This window comes from Oryctolagus cuniculus, chromosome 5, assembly GCF_051225735.1.
Source record: "Oryctolagus cuniculus isolate XC-2025 breed Fujian yellow rabbit chromosome 5, ASM5122573v1, whole genome shotgun sequence".
Lineage (NCBI taxonomy): Eukaryota > Metazoa > Chordata > Mammalia > Lagomorpha > Leporidae > Oryctolagus > Oryctolagus cuniculus.
The window spans coordinates 53,521,012-53,541,031 of record NC_142871.1 but is presented as its reverse complement, the minus strand read 5'-3'; the positions used below and the strand labels follow the sequence as shown (position 1 = coordinate 53,541,031).

At 37.3% G+C, this 20,020-nt stretch overlaps 1 protein-coding gene across 2 annotated transcripts in view; it reads left to right on the top strand.

The window, feature by feature from the left end:
• KPNA5 (karyopherin subunit alpha 5) overlaps positions 1–19,361 on the top strand; it is an 86,468-nt gene extending 67,107 nt beyond the window's left edge. Inside the window, exons 10-14 of one of the 2 annotated variants that reach the window (XR_016234534.1) lie at positions 3,078–3,156; positions 6,027–6,152; positions 6,694–8,961; positions 13,641–13,819; positions 15,952–15,996. Coding sequence is in view for 1 of the 2 variants with exons in the window: in XM_002714763.6 (XP_002714809.2) it covers positions 3,078–3,156; positions 6,027–6,152; positions 6,694–6,821; positions 13,641–13,819; positions 15,952–16,139 (700 nt within the window). In the remaining variant the exon portion in view is untranslated. Of the gene's footprint in view, positions 1–3,077; positions 3,157–6,026; positions 6,153–6,693; positions 8,962–13,640; positions 13,820–15,951 lie in introns of both variants that reach the window. The other variant, XM_002714763.6, reaches the window with a different exon arrangement.
• The last annotated feature ends 659 nt before the right edge of the window (positions 19,362–20,020 follow it).

The following is a 20,020-nucleotide window of genomic DNA, read 5'->3' as shown; positions in this document are numbered from 1 at the left end:
CAGGATTTTATACCTTCTTCATCTTGTTATTTTCTTTAAAATTTTTGTTATTTTTTTTCTTCTTTTGTCAAAAAGCTATTAGGAGGCCAGTGCCATGGCTCACTTGGCAATCCTCCGCCTGCGGCACTGGCACCCCGGGTTCTAGTCCTGGTTGGGGCACCGGATTCTGTCCCGGTTGCTCCTCTTCCAGTCTAGCTCTCTGCTGTGGCCTGGGAAGGCAGTGGAGGATGGCCCAAGTGCTTGGGTCCTGCACCCGCATGAGAGACCTGGAGGAGACACCTGGCTCCTGGCTTTGGATCGGCGCAGTGCGCCAGCGGTAGCAGCCATTTGGGGGGTGAACCAACGGAAAAAGGAAGACCTCTCTGTCTCATTCTCTCACTGTCTCTGCCTGTCAAAAAATAAAATAAAATAAATAAAAAATTAAAAAATCTATTAGGAAAGGTCAGACAAGGCAGACGTAACAAAGGCCTGATAAGTTTTGGGGGCCTCAGTGTGAGGACAATATCAGAGGAGGATGTGCAGGTAGGTCCATTCAGGGATCAGTCCTCAAGCCTGAGAATGTCACATACTAGGGTGAGCAGACACACAGGCTGGAGTAATTCTTGGAGACAACACATCATAGGGTAGAGCAGAACTGGATCAAAAGGTTGGCCATATTTAGTAAGATCAAGGTAGTAGAAATAGATTTATTTCTTCAGAGAATAGAAATATAAATATAGAAGAGAAAGCCTAAATTACCTTGTGCTGTTGAATTAGAAGTAGATATATCAGTGTGAACTCATAACTCTCCACATAAAGAGATAGGTGTAGGAATGAATATAAATATGTTCATAGAGAACCTAGGAGTAGTGACACCTTGTATTAGTAAGATGAGCACACTGAATGACATATCTGGGTTTTTAAACACCACTGTCCATTCCCCAGAGTTCTCAGAGAAATGACTAATTCCAAAGATGAGATTGATTAAAAAAAAAAAAAAGATTGAACACAGAAAGTAATGAGTACTCAGAGAATGGAGAAATGACAGAAGGACATGGAAACCTACTTTGAAGGACTTCCACTGTTGAAACCTTTGTATAATTTTAGCTTTGAAATAAGTTATAGTTATATAATATTAGACAAAATAGGAGGGGCCAACATTGTGGTACAGCAGGTTAAGCCACTGCCTGCAGTGCTGTCATCCCGTATCATTGTGCCAGTTTGAGTCCTGGCTACTCTGCTTCCAATCCAGCTCCCTGCTATTATGTCTGGGAAAGCAGCAGCAAACAGCCCAAGTGCTTGAGCCTCTGCCACCCATGTATGAGACCTGGATGGAGTTCCAGGCTTCAGTCCAGCCTAGGCTGTTGTGACCATCTGGGGGATGAACCAACAGCTGGAAGATCTCTTTCTGTCTCTCCTTCTCTCTTTGTCATCTCTTTCAAATAAATTTAAGTAAATAAATAAAAATAGGAAACTCATGAGTTCACACTGAAATCAATAATTCAGTAGACTGGAAAGGCATGTATGTTGTTGGAATGATAGTATTAGAAAATCATCATTGATAATAATACTAACAATTATTAATAACTTAAGATAGTAGCATCCGGAGGGGCTGAAACTAGTGATACAGGTAGGTGAAGGAATGCAATTTATATAGTTTCAAAGTATTTCATGTTATGTAAGATTGATTTGGGGCTATCACTGTGCCACACTAGGTTAACCTACTACCTGTGATGCTGGCCTCCCATATGGGCACCGGTTTAAATCCTGGCTGCTCTGCTTCTGATCCAGCTCCTTGCTTATGTGCCTGGGAAAGCGGTGGAGGATGGCCCAAGTATTTGGAATCCTGCCAACCATGTGGGAAACCTGGGTGAAACTCCTGGCTTGGGCCTGGTCCACCCCAGCAGTTGCCACTATTTGAGGAATGAACCAATGGATCGAAGATCTCTCCTCCCCCTCTCTGTAACTCATCTTTTCAAATAAATAAAAATAAATTTTAAAAAAGATATTTATTTGAAAGTCAGTCTGATAGATATTGAGACAGAGAGAGAGAGAGAGCTTCCATCTGCTGATTTACTCCTCAAGTGGCTGCGATATCCAAAGGTGGTCAAGTCCAAAGCAAGGAGTCCAGAACTGCATCAAGGTCTCCCACATGGCCATCTTTGGCTGCTTTCCCAGGTGCATTAGCAAGAAGCTGTATCAGAAATAGAGCAACTGGGTCTTGAATTGGCACTCTAATATGGGAAGCTGGTGGCATCATAGGTTGCGGCTTATTTCACTGCACCGCAATGTCAACCCCATAAAATACTAATTATAGGAACCGGTACTGTGGCATAGCAGGTTAAACAACCCAGCCTGCAGCGCTGACATCCCATATAGGCACCAGTTCAAGTCTCGACTGCTCCACTTCTGATCGAGCTATCTGCTATGGCCTGGGAAAGCAGTAGAAGATGGCCCAAGTCCTTGGGCCCCTGCACCTCATAGGAGACTCAAAAGAAGCTCCAGGCTCCTGGCTTCACATCAGCCCAACTCCAGCCATTGTAGCCATTTAGGGAGTGAACCAGGGGATGGAAGACCTCTCTTTTTCTCTGTCTCTTCCTCTCTCCCTCTTTCAGATAAATAAATCTTTTAAAAAGAACACTACTTATAAAGGAGAAAACAGTGATGGTAAAGTACAGAAACATGCCAGACCCCATTTTCATTACTGATGAGTTCAACACCACTCTGTTGTGATAAAATAAGACACTATTCCCACCTATTAGGATATAATGAAAGGACTACAGCTTTTGTGATGTCCCTGCCAAAAATATATAACCTGTGTCATAATTACGAAGAAACTGAATAAGTCTAAATGTTGGTTTGTGATTTAAAAAATGTTAAAATCATGAAAATCAAGAGAAGGTTGAAGAACTTTTCTGGATTTAAATAGACAGGAGTGATATGCCAACTGAGTTTAAAGATATTACCGGTATAATTAGTGAAAATTGAAGGAGATCTTTGAAAAAAGGGTATGAAAAACTTTCTTTGTACTCTTCTTCAACTCTTTTGTAAATTTTAAATTCTTAAGAGTATGCAAGTTAATATTTTTATTTTTTTAGGCACAATGATTATAAAGTTATATCACCTGCACTAAGAGCAGTTGGTAACATTGTGACTGGTGATGATATTCAGACACAGGTGAGTTCACACTTCAATATGACAGACTAATATAATAAACTTTAGGAAGTTTACTGTATTTCATATCACCTGATTACATATTAGCCAAGGCCCTAGCATTGTCATAACTACACAGTAACCTATAATGTGCCAGTAAGCACATTCTTGGAAACAATTGATCAACCTCAAATACCTCTACAGAAAAGCACTATCCTATACCTGTATCAATGCAAAGAAATGAAAGATATGTGTTCTGCTTTTGAAGCATCTAATTAGGGAGAATTTATGTATTAAAACAATGAAAATTATTCAAGATACTTTGTGTTTTCTATAACACTGGTTAGTCAGTGAATGCTATAGAAGTTTAAAAAAAGAGATCAGTGTCCTGAGAAATCTATGGCGCTTCCATAAACAAGTTAAAACCAAGGCTAGATCTTAAAAGCAAAAAATTACTTAAGTAGACCAGTCATATGTGTGAGTTATGTTTAAGAGACATTAAACCTGACTGGAATAGAAACACTAGTGACAGGGTAATTGATCATAATTAAGCTACAAGTGGGTTGAAAATGAGAGGGCTTTTTATACTAGATTGAAGACACAGATTATGATAATGGAAGGAAATATGGCAAGAGAAGAATCCAAGATTGGCAATTAATTATATACATACATATATATGTTATATATCATATATATATATATATATATAGTGTGTGTGTGTGTGTGTATCTGTCTTTTGGAGGATGGTGAAGTGTCAAACAAGGTGTGCTGCCCACATTGGCTCCAGATTTGGGGTACAGTTGTTCTGGAAAATCAAAACCTCTGTAATACATTAAACTCTCCTTTACCACTTTAAAGTATATGTTTATTTGTTTTGTTCATGTCTAATGACACATAATTATATACAATTGCAGAGTACACTGTGTTACTTTGATACATGTATATATCATGCAGTGATCAAATAAGGGTAATTAGTATATACTGCAAATATTCATTTTTGCTTTGTATTGAGAATATTTGAAATTCCCTATTCTATCTATTTTGGTACTACTATTAACTGTAGTTACCTTACTGCATGACAAAACCTCAAAACTTACTCTTCCTAATTGTAACTTTGTACCCATTGACTAATATCTCTTCTTCTCCCTCTTTCCCCTGCCTTCCCTAGTCTTTAGTAAGCTCTGGTCTTTTCTCTACTTCTATAAGAATAGCCTTTTGGTTTCCATATATATTTGAGATCCTGTGGTATTTGTTTTTTGTGCCAGGCTTATATAATTTAATGTGCTCCAGTCCCATCCTGTTGCAAATGGCAGGATTTCATCTCTTTTTATGGCTGAATAATACTACACACACACACACACACACACACATACACACATAAATTATGTACATGAGCACCATTGTGTATGTTCATTCTTCTGTTGATGAACACTTTGATTCCATATTTGGCTGTTGTGAATATTGCTAAAATAAACATACATACTTTTTATTCTAACCTGCATATTTTATTTCAGCTTTAATCTTTTAAAGATATATATAATTACCAAAGTTATTAAGCATTTGATGCTTACTAATTATTATTCAGTTGAAATAATTCTTTAGATGAAAATATTCTGAAAACCCAATTTTCAGCTGAGTTTCCCATGGACTGTTCGATATATTCTTTGCCAAGAAAAGTGAACAGACTTTGGAATATTTTGAATATAGGAACACTCTTAACTTTCCATGGATTAAATAATGTAAAGGGACTAAGTAGAGTTTACTTTTTAAAATTTTTATTTATTTATTTGAGAGGCAGAGAGAGAGAGAGGGCTCCTGTTCATGGATTCACTGCCTAAATGCCGTCAGCTCCAGGCAACAGCTGAAGCTGGGAACATGGAATTTAATCCAGGTCTATCATTTGAATGACAAGAGCCCTATAACTTGAGCTGTCACATCTGTCTTCCAGGGTCTTCATTAGCAGGAAGTTGGAGACAGGAATCAGAGCTTGGTATCTAACCCAGGTACACCAATGTGCAGCACAGGCTTTTTAACTTGTGTCTTAACCACTAGCAATAATGCTTGCCCACAGAGTGTACTTCTTTCAGAAGAAAAGTGGAACAGTGCCAGTGCCACGGCTCACTTGGCTAATCCTCCTCCTGCGGCGCTGGCACCCGGGTTCTAGTCCTGGTTGGGGCGCTGGATTCTGTCCCAGTTGCTCCTCTTCCAGTCCAGCTCTCTGCTGTGGCCTGGGAAGGCAGTGGAGGATGCCCAAGTGCTTGGGCCCTGCACCCACATGGGAGACTGGGAGGAAGCACCTGGCTCCTGGCTTCAGATCAGCACAGCGCGCTGGCCGTGGCGGCCATTTGGGGGGTGAACCAACAGAAAAAGGAAGACCTTTCTCTCTGTCTCTCTCTCTCTCACTGTCTAACTCTGCCTGTCCAAAAAAAAAAAAAAGTGGAACAGTAAAAATTTTAATGAAAGAGGCTTACTGTACACATTGAGATTTCTTTCACAGTTATAGATTTACTTTGAGATTGTTGTGTGTATGTGTGTATGTGCTTTCATTAATTCTTTTATAAAACTAGAGATTGGATCCTGACCTTAGTTACTTACCCTTTCTTCACATAGTTACATAATTTGGACTTGCAGAGCATTTGTAATCCTGAAGGACACAACTCTGATTTGCTTTTTAGTGGACTGAGAACAGGGCCCATCACAACGTTGGCATTCAACAAGTTTTGCAACAGCAGAAAGGGAAAAGAACCAAGTGTCTAAGTTTTACTTCAAGAGAGATTTTTCTTAAATTCATTTTTTAGAATGTTTGGTTTCTTTTTACTTATACATGACTTGTTGGTAGATTTTGTGTAAATTGTATACTATAAAACTTCACTTCCATTTGTAACTTGTTTTAGGTAATTTTGAACTGTTCTGCATTGCCCTGTCTCTTACACTTACTGAGTAGCCCAAAGGAATCAATAAGAAAAGAAGCTTGCTGGACTGTTTCTAACATCACTGCTGGAAATAGAGCTCAGATTCAGGTAAATACCTTTCAGATCTAAGAATAATATAGGAAAGTCTAAGAAGTAAAGTATTTATCAGTAATTTTTTAGTGAGTTACTAAAAAGATTCTTTTAAAAAAGGATTCCTGGAAAAGTATATTAAGGAACACGCCTTCCCTCTTCTAAAATAATATTTATTTGTAGTATTTTAGTGAGGAATAGCAATTATATACATAAAAATGCCTAGAATAGTGCTCAACATTTAATGATAATTCTTTAAAAAGAGATTGTTTTCTGTGAGTTTTAGATAATGATTTTCCTTTAAACCTTGAGTGAGTTCTTAAGGTCTTGTTAGTCTCTTTTAACCAGTGATTACTTGTCCATTTCGAATAATAGTGTGGTAATTATCCTCTTCAGACTTTAAGGAACTAATTTTCTTTTTAAAAAGGTAGGCATGTGAAAGTTTGTTGACCTAAATAAACTATTTCCAAATCACTGATGTTTTAAAGTCCTTGAATTCTAAGACTCACCTACTTGGTAATATTTCTAAAAATATATTTGCCTTTTTTCTTCCTCTCAGGCTGTTATAGATGCAAATATTTTTCCTGTTTTGATTGAGATTCTTCAAAAAGCAGAGTTTCGCACTAGGAAAGAAGCAGCTTGGGCTATAACTAATGCAACATCAGGAGGCACTCCGGAGCAAATAAGGTATGATGCAGATCTTTAAAAACCTTTTTTTAATGTAAAGGAGATAAAATTAGATAAAATAATGTTTATTGATGCAACTAAAAGAGAATATCTACATTGGTTCGATAAGCATTTTTAATATGAAGTGACAGTTTTTGTTATATCAGTTATTCATAGTTTTATGCAAATTATAATTAAATAATTTAAGCTATAATCAACATCATTTTTATTGGCAGAAGATTTTTATTGGCAGAGATTAAAAATCTGTACAGAATCTATATAATTTGTAAAACACTATCATGGATTTTAAATGATTTTTATTTATTTTTTTAACTTTTATTTAATAAATATAAATTTCCAAAATACAACTTTATAGCGGCTTTTTCTCCCCATAACCTTCCTCCCACCCACAACCATCTCATCTCCCACTCCCTCTCCCATCACATTCACATCAATATTCATTTTCAATTATCTTTATTTATAGAAGAACAATTTAGTATACACTAAGTAAAGATTTCAACAGTTTGCACCCACACAGAAACACAAAGTGTAAAGTACTGTTTGGGTACTAGTTATACCGTTAATTCACATAGTACAACACATTAAGGACAGAGCTCCTACATGGGGAGTAAGTGCACAGTGACTCCTGTTGTTGATTTAACAATTATCACTCTTATTTATGATGTCAGTAATCACCCAAGGCTCTTGTCATGAGCTGCCAAGGCTATTGAAGCCTCTTGAGTTCGCCAATTCCAATCTTATTTAGACAAGGCCATAGCTTCGACTGCCTGTGCCTCTGGGGTCTTTTCCAAGAAGTCTTTGCCTGTGCCTATATCTTGCAGGGCTTCTCCACTGTTCTCTAATAATTTGATGATGTCAGGTCATAGATTTAGATCTTTTTTTATTTTTATTTTTTATTTTATTTATTTATATTTTTTTTGACAGGCAGAGTGGACAGTGAGAGAGAGAGACAGAGAGAAAGGTCTTCCTTTTCCGTTGGTTTACCCCACAATGGCTGCTGCGGCTGGCGCACTGCGGCTGGCGCACCGCACTGATCCGAAGCCAGGAGCCAGGTGCTTTTCCTAGTCTCCCATGCGGTTGCAGGGCCCAGGCACTTGGACCATCCTCCACTGCACTCGTGGGCCATACCAGAGAGCTGGCCTGGAAGAGGGGCAACCAGGACAGAATCCGGCACCCCGACCAGGACTAGAACCCAGTGTGCCGGCGCCACAAGGCAGAGGATTAGCCTATTGAGCCACGGCGCCAGCCCAAGATTTAGATCTTTAATCCATGTTGAGTGGATTTTTGTGTAAGGTATAAGGTAGGGGTCTTGCTTCATGCTTCTGCACATGGAAATCCAGGGTTTTTTTTGTTTGTTTGTTTGTTTTTTTTTTGATAGGCAGAGTGGACAGTGAGAGAGAGAGACAGAGAGAGAAAGGTCTTCCTTTGCCATTGGTTCACCCTCCAATGGCCGCCGCTGCAGCCGGCGCACCGCGCTGATCTGATGGCAGGAGCCAGGATCCAGGTGCTTTTCCTGGTCTCCCATGGGGTGCAGGGCCCAAGCACCTGGGCCATCCTCCACTGCACTCCCTGGCCATAGCAGAGAGCTGGCCTGGAAGAGGGGCAACTGGGACAGAATCCAGTGCCCCGACCGGGACTAGAACCCGGTGTGCCGGCGCCGCAAGGTGGAGGATTAGCCTATTGAGCCACGGCGCTGGCGAAATCCAGTTTTCCTAGCACCATTTGTTGAATGAATAGACTGTCCTTGCTCCAGGACTTGGTTTTAGATCTTTGATCGAATATAAGTTGGCTGTAGATGTTTGGGTTGATTTCTGGTGTTTCTATTCTGTTCCATTGGTCTGTCCATCTGTTTCTGTACCAGTACCATGCTGTTTTAATTATAACTGCCCTGTAGTGTTTCCTGGAATTTGGTATTGTGATGCCTCCAGCTTTGTTTCTGTTGTACAAGATTGCTTTAGCTATTCAAGGTCTCCTGTGCCTCCATATGAATTTCAGCCTCATTTTTTCCAGATCTGAGAAGAATGTCTTTGGTATCTTGATTGGTATCGCATTGAATCTATAAATTGCTTTTGGGAGAATGGACATTTTGATGATATTGATTCTTCCAATCCATGAGCATGGAAGATTTTTCCATTTTTTGGTATCCTCTTCTATTTCTTTTTTGTAATTTTCATCGTAGAGATCTTTAACGTCCTTGTTTAAGTTTATACCAAGGTATTTGCTTGTTTTTGTGGCTATTGTGAATGGGATTGATCTTAGCAGTTCTTTCTCAGCCTGGCATTGCCTGTGTAAACAAAGGCTGTTGATTTTTTGCATTGATTTTATATCCTGCTACTTTTCCAAACTCTTCTATGAGTTCCAATAGTCTCTTAGTAGAAATTCTTTGGATCCCCTAAGTAAAGAATCATATCATTTGCAAAGAGGGATAGTTTGACTTCTTCCTTCCCAATTTGTATCCCTTTAATTTCTTTTTCTAACCTAATGGCTGTGGCTAAAACTTCCAGTACTATATTGAATAGCAGTGGTGAGAGTGGGCATCCCTGTGTGGTACCAGATCTCAGTGGAAATGCTTCCAAGTTTTCCCCATTCAATAGGATGCTGGCCATGGGTTTTTTTGTTTAAGATTTATTGACTTATTTGAAAGGCAGAGTTACAGAGAGGCAGAAGCACGAGGGCAGGGGGAGAGAGAGAGAGAGAGGTCTTCCATCCAGTGGTTCACTCCCCAGTTTCTGCAACGGCCATAGCTACGCTGATCCAAAGCCAGGAGCCAGGAGCTTCTTCTGGGTCTCCCATGCGGGTGCAGGGGCCCAACACTTGGGCCATCTTCCACTGCTTTCCCAGGCTATAGCAGAGAGCTGGGTCAGAAATTGAGCAGCCGGCACTTGAATCAGCACCCATATGAGATGCCAACACTACAGGTGGCAACTTTACCTGCTGTGCCACTGCGCTGGCCCCCACTTTCTTCATTTTTAAAAATGAATTCAATAACAGTACTAGAGCCTAAACATATTCAGTTCTCTCCTATGTTTTGCTGCTCTTATTATCACTGTTACTGTAATCATCATTTTGATCAGTATTGATTACTAATCTCTTTTTTTAAAAAAAGATTTATTTATTTATTTATTTGACAGAGTTACACTGAGAGGAGAGGCAGAGAGAGAGAGAGAGAGAGAGGTCTTCCATCCAGTGGTTCACTTCCTAGTTGGCCACAACAGCTGGAGCTGTGCCGATTTGAAGCCAGGAGCCAGGAGGTTCTTCTGTGTCTCCCATGTGGGTGCAGGGGCTCAAGGACTTGGGCCATTTTCCACTGCTTTCCCAGGCCATAACAGAGCTGGATTGGAAGTGGAGCAACCAGGTCTTGAACTGGCGCCCATAAGGGATGCCGGCGCTTTAGGCCAGGGTATTAACCCTCTGTGCCACAGTGCCAGCCCCTCCTAAGCCTCTTTTTATCGGATGCTTTCAATCCTTTTATCTTTTCTGCAACTCTGTAAAAGCTTGACTTACTACAGCATCCTTTTATTTTAAGGAGCACTCAGTGAACTTCAAGAATTTTTGTTTGTTGACGTGACTATTTAGGAAATATTTTCTAATAAATATTTGAGTTGTGTTTTAACTCATAAAACAAAAGCCAAATTATAATAGTATTTTGCAACTAGAATATGAAAATATAGAAATCGTGAGATAATTGTCCTTTTTAAAAGATTTTATTTCTTTGAGAGTTAGAATTAAAGAAAGAGAAAGGGAGAGACAAAGAAAGTTATTTCATCCTCTGGTTAACTCCCCAAATGGCTGCAACAGCTAGAGCTAAGCTGATCCAAAGCCAGGATCTGAGCTACGTGCTTCCTCCAGATCTCTGATGCAGGTGCAGCGGCCCAAGCATTTGGGCTGTCCTACACTATCCCAGCCCATAGTAGAGGGTTGGACTGGAAGAGGAGCAGCCAGGACACAAACTGGTACCCATATGGGATGCTGTCACCACAGGCGTAGCCTCAGCTGACTACATCACAGCATCGACCCCAGATATCATTGTCATTATTGCCTTCTTTTCTTATATTACTGTCCCAGATTCATATTTCTATGGTGATAATATATGTCTATACTTTTATTTTTCATTCTGTTATGCTTTATTCAATATTCCCACTTCACTTGTGTCATGAATACAAGCAGTAATAAAATCTTTATTTTATCTTGTATTTTTTAAAAATGCTATTTTTATCTGCTTTTCATAAAGTTTGCTCATCTTCAAAGTCTTTTTTTTTCTATTATTTTCATGAATATATCAATTCATGAATGAAGGATCAGTAACCCTTCAATTTCTTAGTTTGGGTCAAGTGAACAAACTAAATATTTTTCTGACCTCAAGATACACAGGTAGAGAACTTCTTGATTTTGGGTTAGGTTCAGCATGCACCTCTAAGATTTGTTGAGTGCCTATTATTGCTATTTGTGGTAAATAAGTAATTTCAGTTGTTGAGCACCATCACCAGTGTCTCAAGTCCTTTCATGTATTTATTTCCTTTTACCTCATAATTTTGTGAGGAAGTTATTCATTCAAAAATACTTCGGATCAATTTCAGTACCATATATGACAGTCAATGCTATGGTGAATGTATATACTTTTTTAAAAGATGTATTTATGTATTTGAAAGTCATAGAGACAGAGAAAGAGAGAGATCAAAAGAGGTCTTCTATCTGCTAGTTCACTCCTCAGATGGCTACATTGGCCAAGGCTGGGCTATTCTGAACCTAGGAGCCCGGAGCTTCTTCCAGGTCTCCCACATGGGTGGTAGGGCCATCTCCTGCTGCTTTTCCCAGGCCATTAGCAGAGATCTGAATCAGAAATAGAGCAGCCAGGACATGAATCAGCACCCAGATGGGATGCTGGCATTTCAGGAGGCAGCATTTCCCTCTATGCCACAATGCCAGCCACTGTATGTACATTTTTTAAAAGGGGATAGAAACTAACTTTAGTTAAATGCTTATCATAGTTCCATAACAATCCTCTGAGGTTGGTGCTGCTATTATTCCCATTTGAAAATGTGGAAACTAGGGGCCAGCACTATGATGCAGTGGGTTCAGCTGCCATCTGTGGTGCCAGCATCCCATATGGGCACTGGCTCGAGTTCTGGCTGCACCACTTCTGATCTAGCTTCCTGCTGATGCTCCTGGCAAAGTGGTGGAGGATGGCCTAAGTGCTTGGGCCCCTGCACCTATATGAGAGGGCTGGAAGAGGCCTCACCCTGAGGAATGAACCAGACCTGAGGAATGAACCAGCAGATGGAAAATCTCTGTGTCTCTCCTCCTCTCTCTGTAACTCTGCCTTTCAGAACAATAAAAGCAGAAAAAAAAAAAAAAGTGAAAACTGAGGCATGCAGCTGTTGCTCATGGTCACACAATAAAGAATTGTTTGTATTGAAACATTACTCAGTCATAAAAAAAAAAAAAAACAATGAAATCCTGACATCTGCAGCAAAAGAGATGGAATTGGAGATTATTGTGATTAGTGAAATAAGCCAGCCACAGAAAGACAAATATTATGTCTTCTCTCATATATAGAAATTACTATATATATATAGTATAAAAGTGTCTAGATGTCATATTATTTATTATATGCCTTACATAATAGTTTCTTTGCTCACTTAATGATCTTTGTCATGAATTCTACGTTATATGATATTAATATATCCACCCCTGCTTTTTTTTTTAAAGATTTATTTATTTACTTGAAAGTCAGAGTTACACAGAGAGAGGACAGGCGGGGAAGGGGGTCTTCCATCCAAGCTTCACTCCCCAAATGGCCTCAACGGCTGGAGCTGCGCTGATCCGAAGCCAGTAGCCAGGAGCTTCCTCTAGGTCTCCCACGTGGGTGCCAGGGGCCCAAGGACTTGGGCCATCTTCCACTGCTTTTCCAGGCTACTGCACAAAGCTGGATGGGAAGTGGAGCAGCCGGGACTCGAACCGGTGTCCATATGGGATGTCAGCACTGCAGGCAGCAGCTTTATCCACCATGCCACAGTGCCGGCCCCCACCCCTGCTTTGAAGAAAAACATATATGTCTTTATATGAAGCAAATACTGCAAAATGTTAAAAAATTGCTAAGCCTAAAAAAAAAATGGGATTGGATCGTAAAGCCTGGCAGTCTGGCTTCACAGCTTGTTTTTATCCTTTGTGTTTGATATTAACTTTTGACAAGTGAACAAATCAATTACAAAGCAATGTATTACAGAGAATGGAAAAGCAGCCAGTAACATCTGGAAAAAGATGACAAAGTGTTAGGAAATGGAGTATTTTTTAACATCATTTATGAAAATTATTTATAAAATGGCCTATTTTATTCTCAGAGGGCTTGTGTAGTTTTAAAACATAGCATGTGTTTAAAAAAATTAGCTGTGATTGTTTTTGTGAGGAACCTCTTGAAGATGAAATGTCCTTCCTCCTTCACAATTTGTACTTATACCTTATGTGACCTGTATAGGTACCTATAGAAAGATATCTGAGGATCTCATTACTATTAGTGCTCATATGCCATGCAGAAACAGATCCAAGTACCAGTTTGGTTGTGTGTATATTCTGTAGTATTTGCGGTACTGTTTATACTAGTTATGTTAGAGAATAGGAGAGTAATTTCATGTTCCTACCTAATTGAAAACTAAAATGTTTGTAATACATGAATTTCTACTAGTATTACTTTTCAAGAATTGCTCATATAACACTGAAGACTATCTTTACATCATTATTATAAATAGTATTTAAGTCTTTAAAAATATCACCCTACAATCCATTTCTTTCTCTCTTCTCTTTTTTTCCATTATTGCGAAGGTATTTGGTAGCCTTAGGCTGCATTAAACCACTTTGTGACCTTTTGACTGTTATGGATTCCAAAATAGTACAAGTGGCTTTAAATGGACTTGAAAATATCTTACGTCTTGGAGAACAAGAATCCAAACAGAATGAAATAGGTGTTAATCCCTACTGTGCTCTCATTGAAGAAGCATATGGTAAGTAATCAGTTAAAAATTTATAAGTACAGTCAATTCCAATTACCTATCATAGACCTTTCCCACTTCTAGTTTCATAAAAAATGTGCAATGTAAACCTTATGATATTTTAAAAAATTAATATTACTCATAATTACCTCAATGATTTACTTTAATTTTTGAGAATTCTTTTTATATTATCCTTATGAACAAATACTTTGCATGGATTTAATTGCAGTGTATATATAGTTTTTTGTTCTAAATCTTAACATTTTGAAGGAATTCTATGTTTTTCTATAACTTTAATGATTGTAGTAGCCACATGATGTTATATTGAGTGAACATTGAGTGTAGTTTTAGCCACATACCCATATTTGGCCATTAGTTTGTTTCTAGTTTATTTACTGCTTTATATGTAGCAAAATAGATGTCTTTTGACATGTAATTTGCTTCTTTTGAATTAATATCTTCAGATAAACATTCGAGAATACAGTTGCTGAGAATTAGTCACAAAATTTAAGCCCTGTTTTTGTGTTCCCAAGGTCTGTTACTTGATGTGTCATTAGAATTGTGTAAATCTACTCAAATACCTCATATTTGATTTTGATTCATTGTTTTTTGCTGATTTAGCAGATATAAAGTGGTGTCACAAAGTTGTTTTTATGTGTATTTCTAGATTTGTTTCATATAGAGGATAGTATGTGTTTTCCATGCCTTAGTGTATTTCCTCATCCAAATTGCACATTTACTGTTACCTATTTGTCTCTTTTTTATACGACTTTAAATTAATTTTCATAGTCATTTACTTTGATATGATTTTCCCCAAAATCTTATTTTTTAATTTTCATGAAGTGAGTCATGTTTGTCTATATTGAGTAGACATAGTTAATATGACACTAACATGATTAATATCTTATTTCTTCAAAGTTTACAAAGTCATTGCCCTCATAGAGATTCACATGATGAAATCAGTTTTTGTCAAAATTTTTTTTAAGATTTTATTTATTTATTTAGCAGGTAGAGTTACAGATAGACAGAGGGAGAGACAGAGAGAAAGAGGTTTTCCATCTGCTGCTGGTTCACTCCCCAAATGGCTGCAATAGCTGGGGCTGGGCTGATCTGAGGCCAGGAGCCAAGATCTTCTTCCAGGTCTTCCACATAGGTGCAGGGGCCCAAGCACTTGGGCCATCTTCCACTGCTTTCTCAGGCCATAGCAGAGAGCTGGATCAGAAGAGGAGCATCCAGGACTAGAACCAGTGCCCATATGGAGTGCCGGTACTATAGGCAAAGGATTAACCTACTGTGCCACAACACCGGCCCCTAGTTAAATTTTTCTGATTGAATTTTTGAAACATTTAACTTATATGGAATTTACTTTACGATAAGGCGTGGATCTAAATTATTTTTTCCTTTTAATTTATTCCATACTAATACTCTCTACCTCAGCGTGTTTCAGTTTGTTCAGTTAAACTATTTTATGGCTTTCCTTTATATCCTTTGTTATTTAGCATCATTACTCTGGAAAGAAACTACGAAGTTACTTAATCTAAAATTATCATTTTCTGGGGCTGGTGCTGTGGTGTAGTGGGTAAAGCCACTGCCTACAGTGCTGGCATCCCATATGGGTGCCAGTTCAAGTCATGGCTGCTCCACTTCTGATCCAGCTCTCTGCTATGGCCTGGGAAAGCAGTAGAAGATGGCCTAAGCCCTTGGGCCCCTGCAAACCACATGGCAGACCCAGAGGAAGCTCCAGGCTCCTGGCTTTGGATTGGCCCAGCTCTGGTTATTGCGGCCATTTGGGGAGTGAACCAGTGGATGGAATACCTCTTTTTCTCTCTGCCTCTGCCTCTCTGTAACTCTGCCTTTCAAGTAAATAAATAAATCTTTTTAAAAACTGGCATTTTCCAGTTGAGAAACTAAGCTTTCTTGCCCCAGACCACCCAGCTACAAGGGTAGTCTCTATAATCTTATTCCCAGGCCTGTAGTCCTTATCACACTTCCCCATTCTCTCATTCTTTTGAAGTATAAAGGAATAAGTGTTGGTTATCCATATATATAAAAGTAGAAAAAAATAGCAGGCTCATGGCCAGTGGAGTGAGAGATGCTCTTGATTTATTATTATTTGGATTAAATATACATGCTTTGTATAATAGGTCTGGATAAAATTGAATTTCTTCAAAGTCATGAAAATCAGGAAATTTACCAGAAGGCTTTTGATCTTATTGAACATTACTTTGGTGCAGAAGAAGATGATCCCAGCATTGCACCTCAGGTGGATGAAAACCAACAACAGTTTGTATTTCAACAGCAAGAAGCACCAATGGAAGGGTTTCAACTTTGACTTGATGAGGGAAAAAATTTTTTGGCTAAAAGGATAGCTTCAGATATCTTCTTTTCATTGCCAGTTTCTGTAGAGATGTTTGATGTTTTTCACATAGAACAGAAAAGAAACAGTTTGCACTTTAAAAACATAATAAGAAACAAAATTTCCATTCAGATGCAAGCTTCTCTTATAGATTTTTTTTGGTGTGCCTATATTTATGTCTGTTATTGTTTGGACTTTGTATTTATGAACAAATAAGTATGTTATGCAATTATTTGATAACTAAGCTTGAAAAGAAGAACTTTAACAAAGTATTACATAATGGTTCTGAAAATTTTCAAGCATCTTGGAAACTGTACATTAGCAGTATAGCTATTGATAACTACATTTTGACATTAAGTCTGACATGCCCAATTTCCACCAAATCTACCTCTATTTTGAAGCAAAAATAAAAGCAAAAGCTTCAGAGACATAAAATAAGTGTAAAAGTTAAATTAGAATGTGAAAATATTTATTACCTTAAATTATAAATCACTGTGCTGTTGGTTATACTTTGCATAAAAATTGCAACAGAAAGCCTATAAAATGTATTAATATAGAAGAAATATTGTATTGATAATCAATTAAAATGTGGTAATTGTGAAGAGAAAAGCTGTTCTTCATTTTGAACACATTAAAAGGATTACAAAGCATTGAAGTACTTGTGTTTTTAGCATACAAATGCTGTTATATTTGTATATTTTGTATTTCAACCAAATATGCTACCATTTTTCAAATAGTATTTTATTATTTTTTCATTCTTCATATTAAAGAGCATCATGATAAGGATGCCATCATGAATCTAAAGTAGTGCTGCATATCTAAAATAATCCTGTAATTATTTCTCTGGGTTTCTCAGAGCAATAATTGAAAGGTTTCATTCTCTGTGTCATAATGAACTTAGGTACTTGACGGGCAAAATTTTCCTGAAGAGATCTTGTTATCTATTAAATCATATTAAATGCAGTTGGTGTTTAGATATTAATTGATAATATTAATGAAAATTTCTAAGGATTCTTTAATATGGTTGAAACTTATATTGGCAATTTTGTCTTTTGGTAATACATGGAGGGGCCTGTTGCTGCTTGTTATGAATCTTTACATTTTATCAGGTTGGTCAGTTTAATGCGTGTATTTTGAAACCTCTTCAAACTATGACAGTGTAAATGTTTCAATAAAAAATTACATATTTATTTATAGATAGGTAGATGTGTGTGTATGTATGTATTAATCTCACAGTACGATGGTTGATAGAATTTTCTATGTTGATATGGTACTGTTGAACTCAATCTTTTAATTTATAGTTATATGCAAGCTGTATTCATTTCCAGTTATTTAAAACTTAGTTTCAACTTTTTAAGATGGTAACTAAAACAGTTTTGATATGATTTCTAGTCTATTCTGTGAAGAAAGATTTCATCTTTGATAGCATTTATAATGTTTCTGCTGAAAATCAGAGGCATATTACAGAAGGAAAATGTATATAGGAATACTTTTAAATAGTATGACACTTGGGAAATAATATATTATGAAAGTATCTTTTGGCAAGACACTTAAAACCTATAGCTACAAAGTACCGATTTACATAGTGTCCATAATGCTGACTGCACCTGCCAAACCTCTTTTATATTAAGTAAAAGATTGTATCTGTACCCTTTTAATTGTTGTGAAAGTAATTCTATAGTTGAGTATAAAATGTTTTTTTTCTTTTGCATTATATATATGTAAAGAAATAGGGTAGTTATGTTACAGATTACTAAACTGATGATGAATTTATCAGATAAACACTGTGTTTGTGGTGCAGATGGTTCTTCTAAGTGTTAGGTGACAGGGTATTCTACTCTTTCCAGTGAATTGAACTTGATAGTACAGCATAAAATTCATAAACTAACCAATTGTGCCTGCTTTTATTTTGAGAACTCCTTAGTCCGTAAGTTAATAACTTAGTAACTTAATAAGTTACTAAGCCAAATCTTTGTAATAAAATAGTTCTTATAGAAAGGAAAGATAATGTGTGTGTACCCTGCATATATACATATTGTGACCTATGAAAGAAGATTTTAAAACATTCGCCAGTAGAACAGACATATGTCTGAGTAGTGCTAATGACCATATGTTAAACATTTTAATGCAAAGTTATATTTAATTTCTTGGATCTGTTACTTGGGTAGTTAATTTGATTAGATTTGAATACAAAGTATAGTATGCTAGTTGGGATCAGCCCTATTTCTAGGGCTGAATTCATTGAATCAAGACTAACATGTTTTATTAATTAAAAAAAGTGACAATTCTTTGTAATTGTAACATTTAAAATGCTCCAAAAATGAGTCTTCATTGATCTTCACTGAGTTTTGTGAAATTTTTTTCTTTTTTTGACTTGCTGTTCTAAGATTTATTATATGTAAATCTGAAAGAAACTGTGCCAAAAAATTAAAATGTGTTATAAAAAGAAAATGCATGCAACATTAATGCAAAAATTAAGAAGATACTTGAAAATATTTAAATTTAGTATTTTATTTTGTTCAAATTGTAATTTCTACAAGTTAATCTATGCAATTTTGCTTCCTTGTTTTATATTTATAAGTATTTGACTCACTGGCCTGGCCTTTTTTTTCTGTAAGTAGTTTTTGGAAGGTTATTCTAACTTAATTTTTAGTGTCATCAGGCTTTAGTATCATTTGTTCACTTACTGGCAGCACCAGAACAAGAAAGCCAAAAATACAAAAAATGGAAATCTGCTGGTACAGAATAACATATCATGTGGTGACTGTTAAAACCTGTTTACAGTTAAATTTGTTGGATCAAGGACTAAACAAAGCACTTATTACCTTTGCCTTTATATTTTTTTTCTCTTAAGAAGGAGCATTACAGAAAAAGTAAATATAAAAATGTCTTAGATATCTGTTGCTGTTCTAACTTCAGCAGTCTGCAGGCTGCTTAGTTGTGAAACTGTGAAATCAAATTGCTGGTAGTTTATTCATGTTTATAGCATTGCTGTTTTATGAAATAGGATGTTTTAGTAGGCTCAATTATAGGGCTGTCCGTGGATATTGTGTCCCTAAACTCTGACTGGGAAATGAGGGGAGGATATTCTTACCTAATTAAATAAAAACAACATTTAAGCAGTATGCAATATTATGAAATGTTATAACACTATACTAAAAATAATAAAATACTATTTTACAATTGCACTTATATAAATGTTGCTATTTTATTTGTTCTCACTAAAGATTGTGTATTCCTGACTGGCACCGCGGCTCACTTGGCTAATCCTCCGCCTGTGGCCCCGGCACCCCCGGTTCTAATCCTGGTTGGGGTGCCAGATTCTGTCCCGGTTGCTCCTCTTCCAGTCCAGCTCTCTGCTGTGGCCCAGGAAGGAGTGGAGGATGGCCCAAGTCCTTGGGCCCTGCACCTGTATGGGAGACCAGGAAGAAGCACTTGGCTCCTGGCTTCGGATTGCCACAGCGTGCCAGCCACAGCAGCCATTTAGGGGATGAACCAAGGGAAGGAAGACCTTTCTCTTTGTCTCTGTCTCTAACTCTGCCTGTCAAAAAAAAAAAAAAAAAAAAAAAGATTGTGTATTCCTATCAGAGCAAAACAGATGTGATCACTATCTGACATCCTGTCTACTTTATAAAAACCAGCAAAGAAAACAAAATTGAATCATAAAAACTATATTTAATGTAAGACTAGGCAGAAAAAGGGAAGACAAAAAAGACTGAGCAAACAAATAGCCAGATTGCAGGTATAAACTCATTGATACCAGTAATCACTATAATTAATTGTTTAAATACTATAATGTGAAATGCAGAATTAAAAAAACACCCATATACAGCCTTCAAAAAAATAAAAAAGCAGAA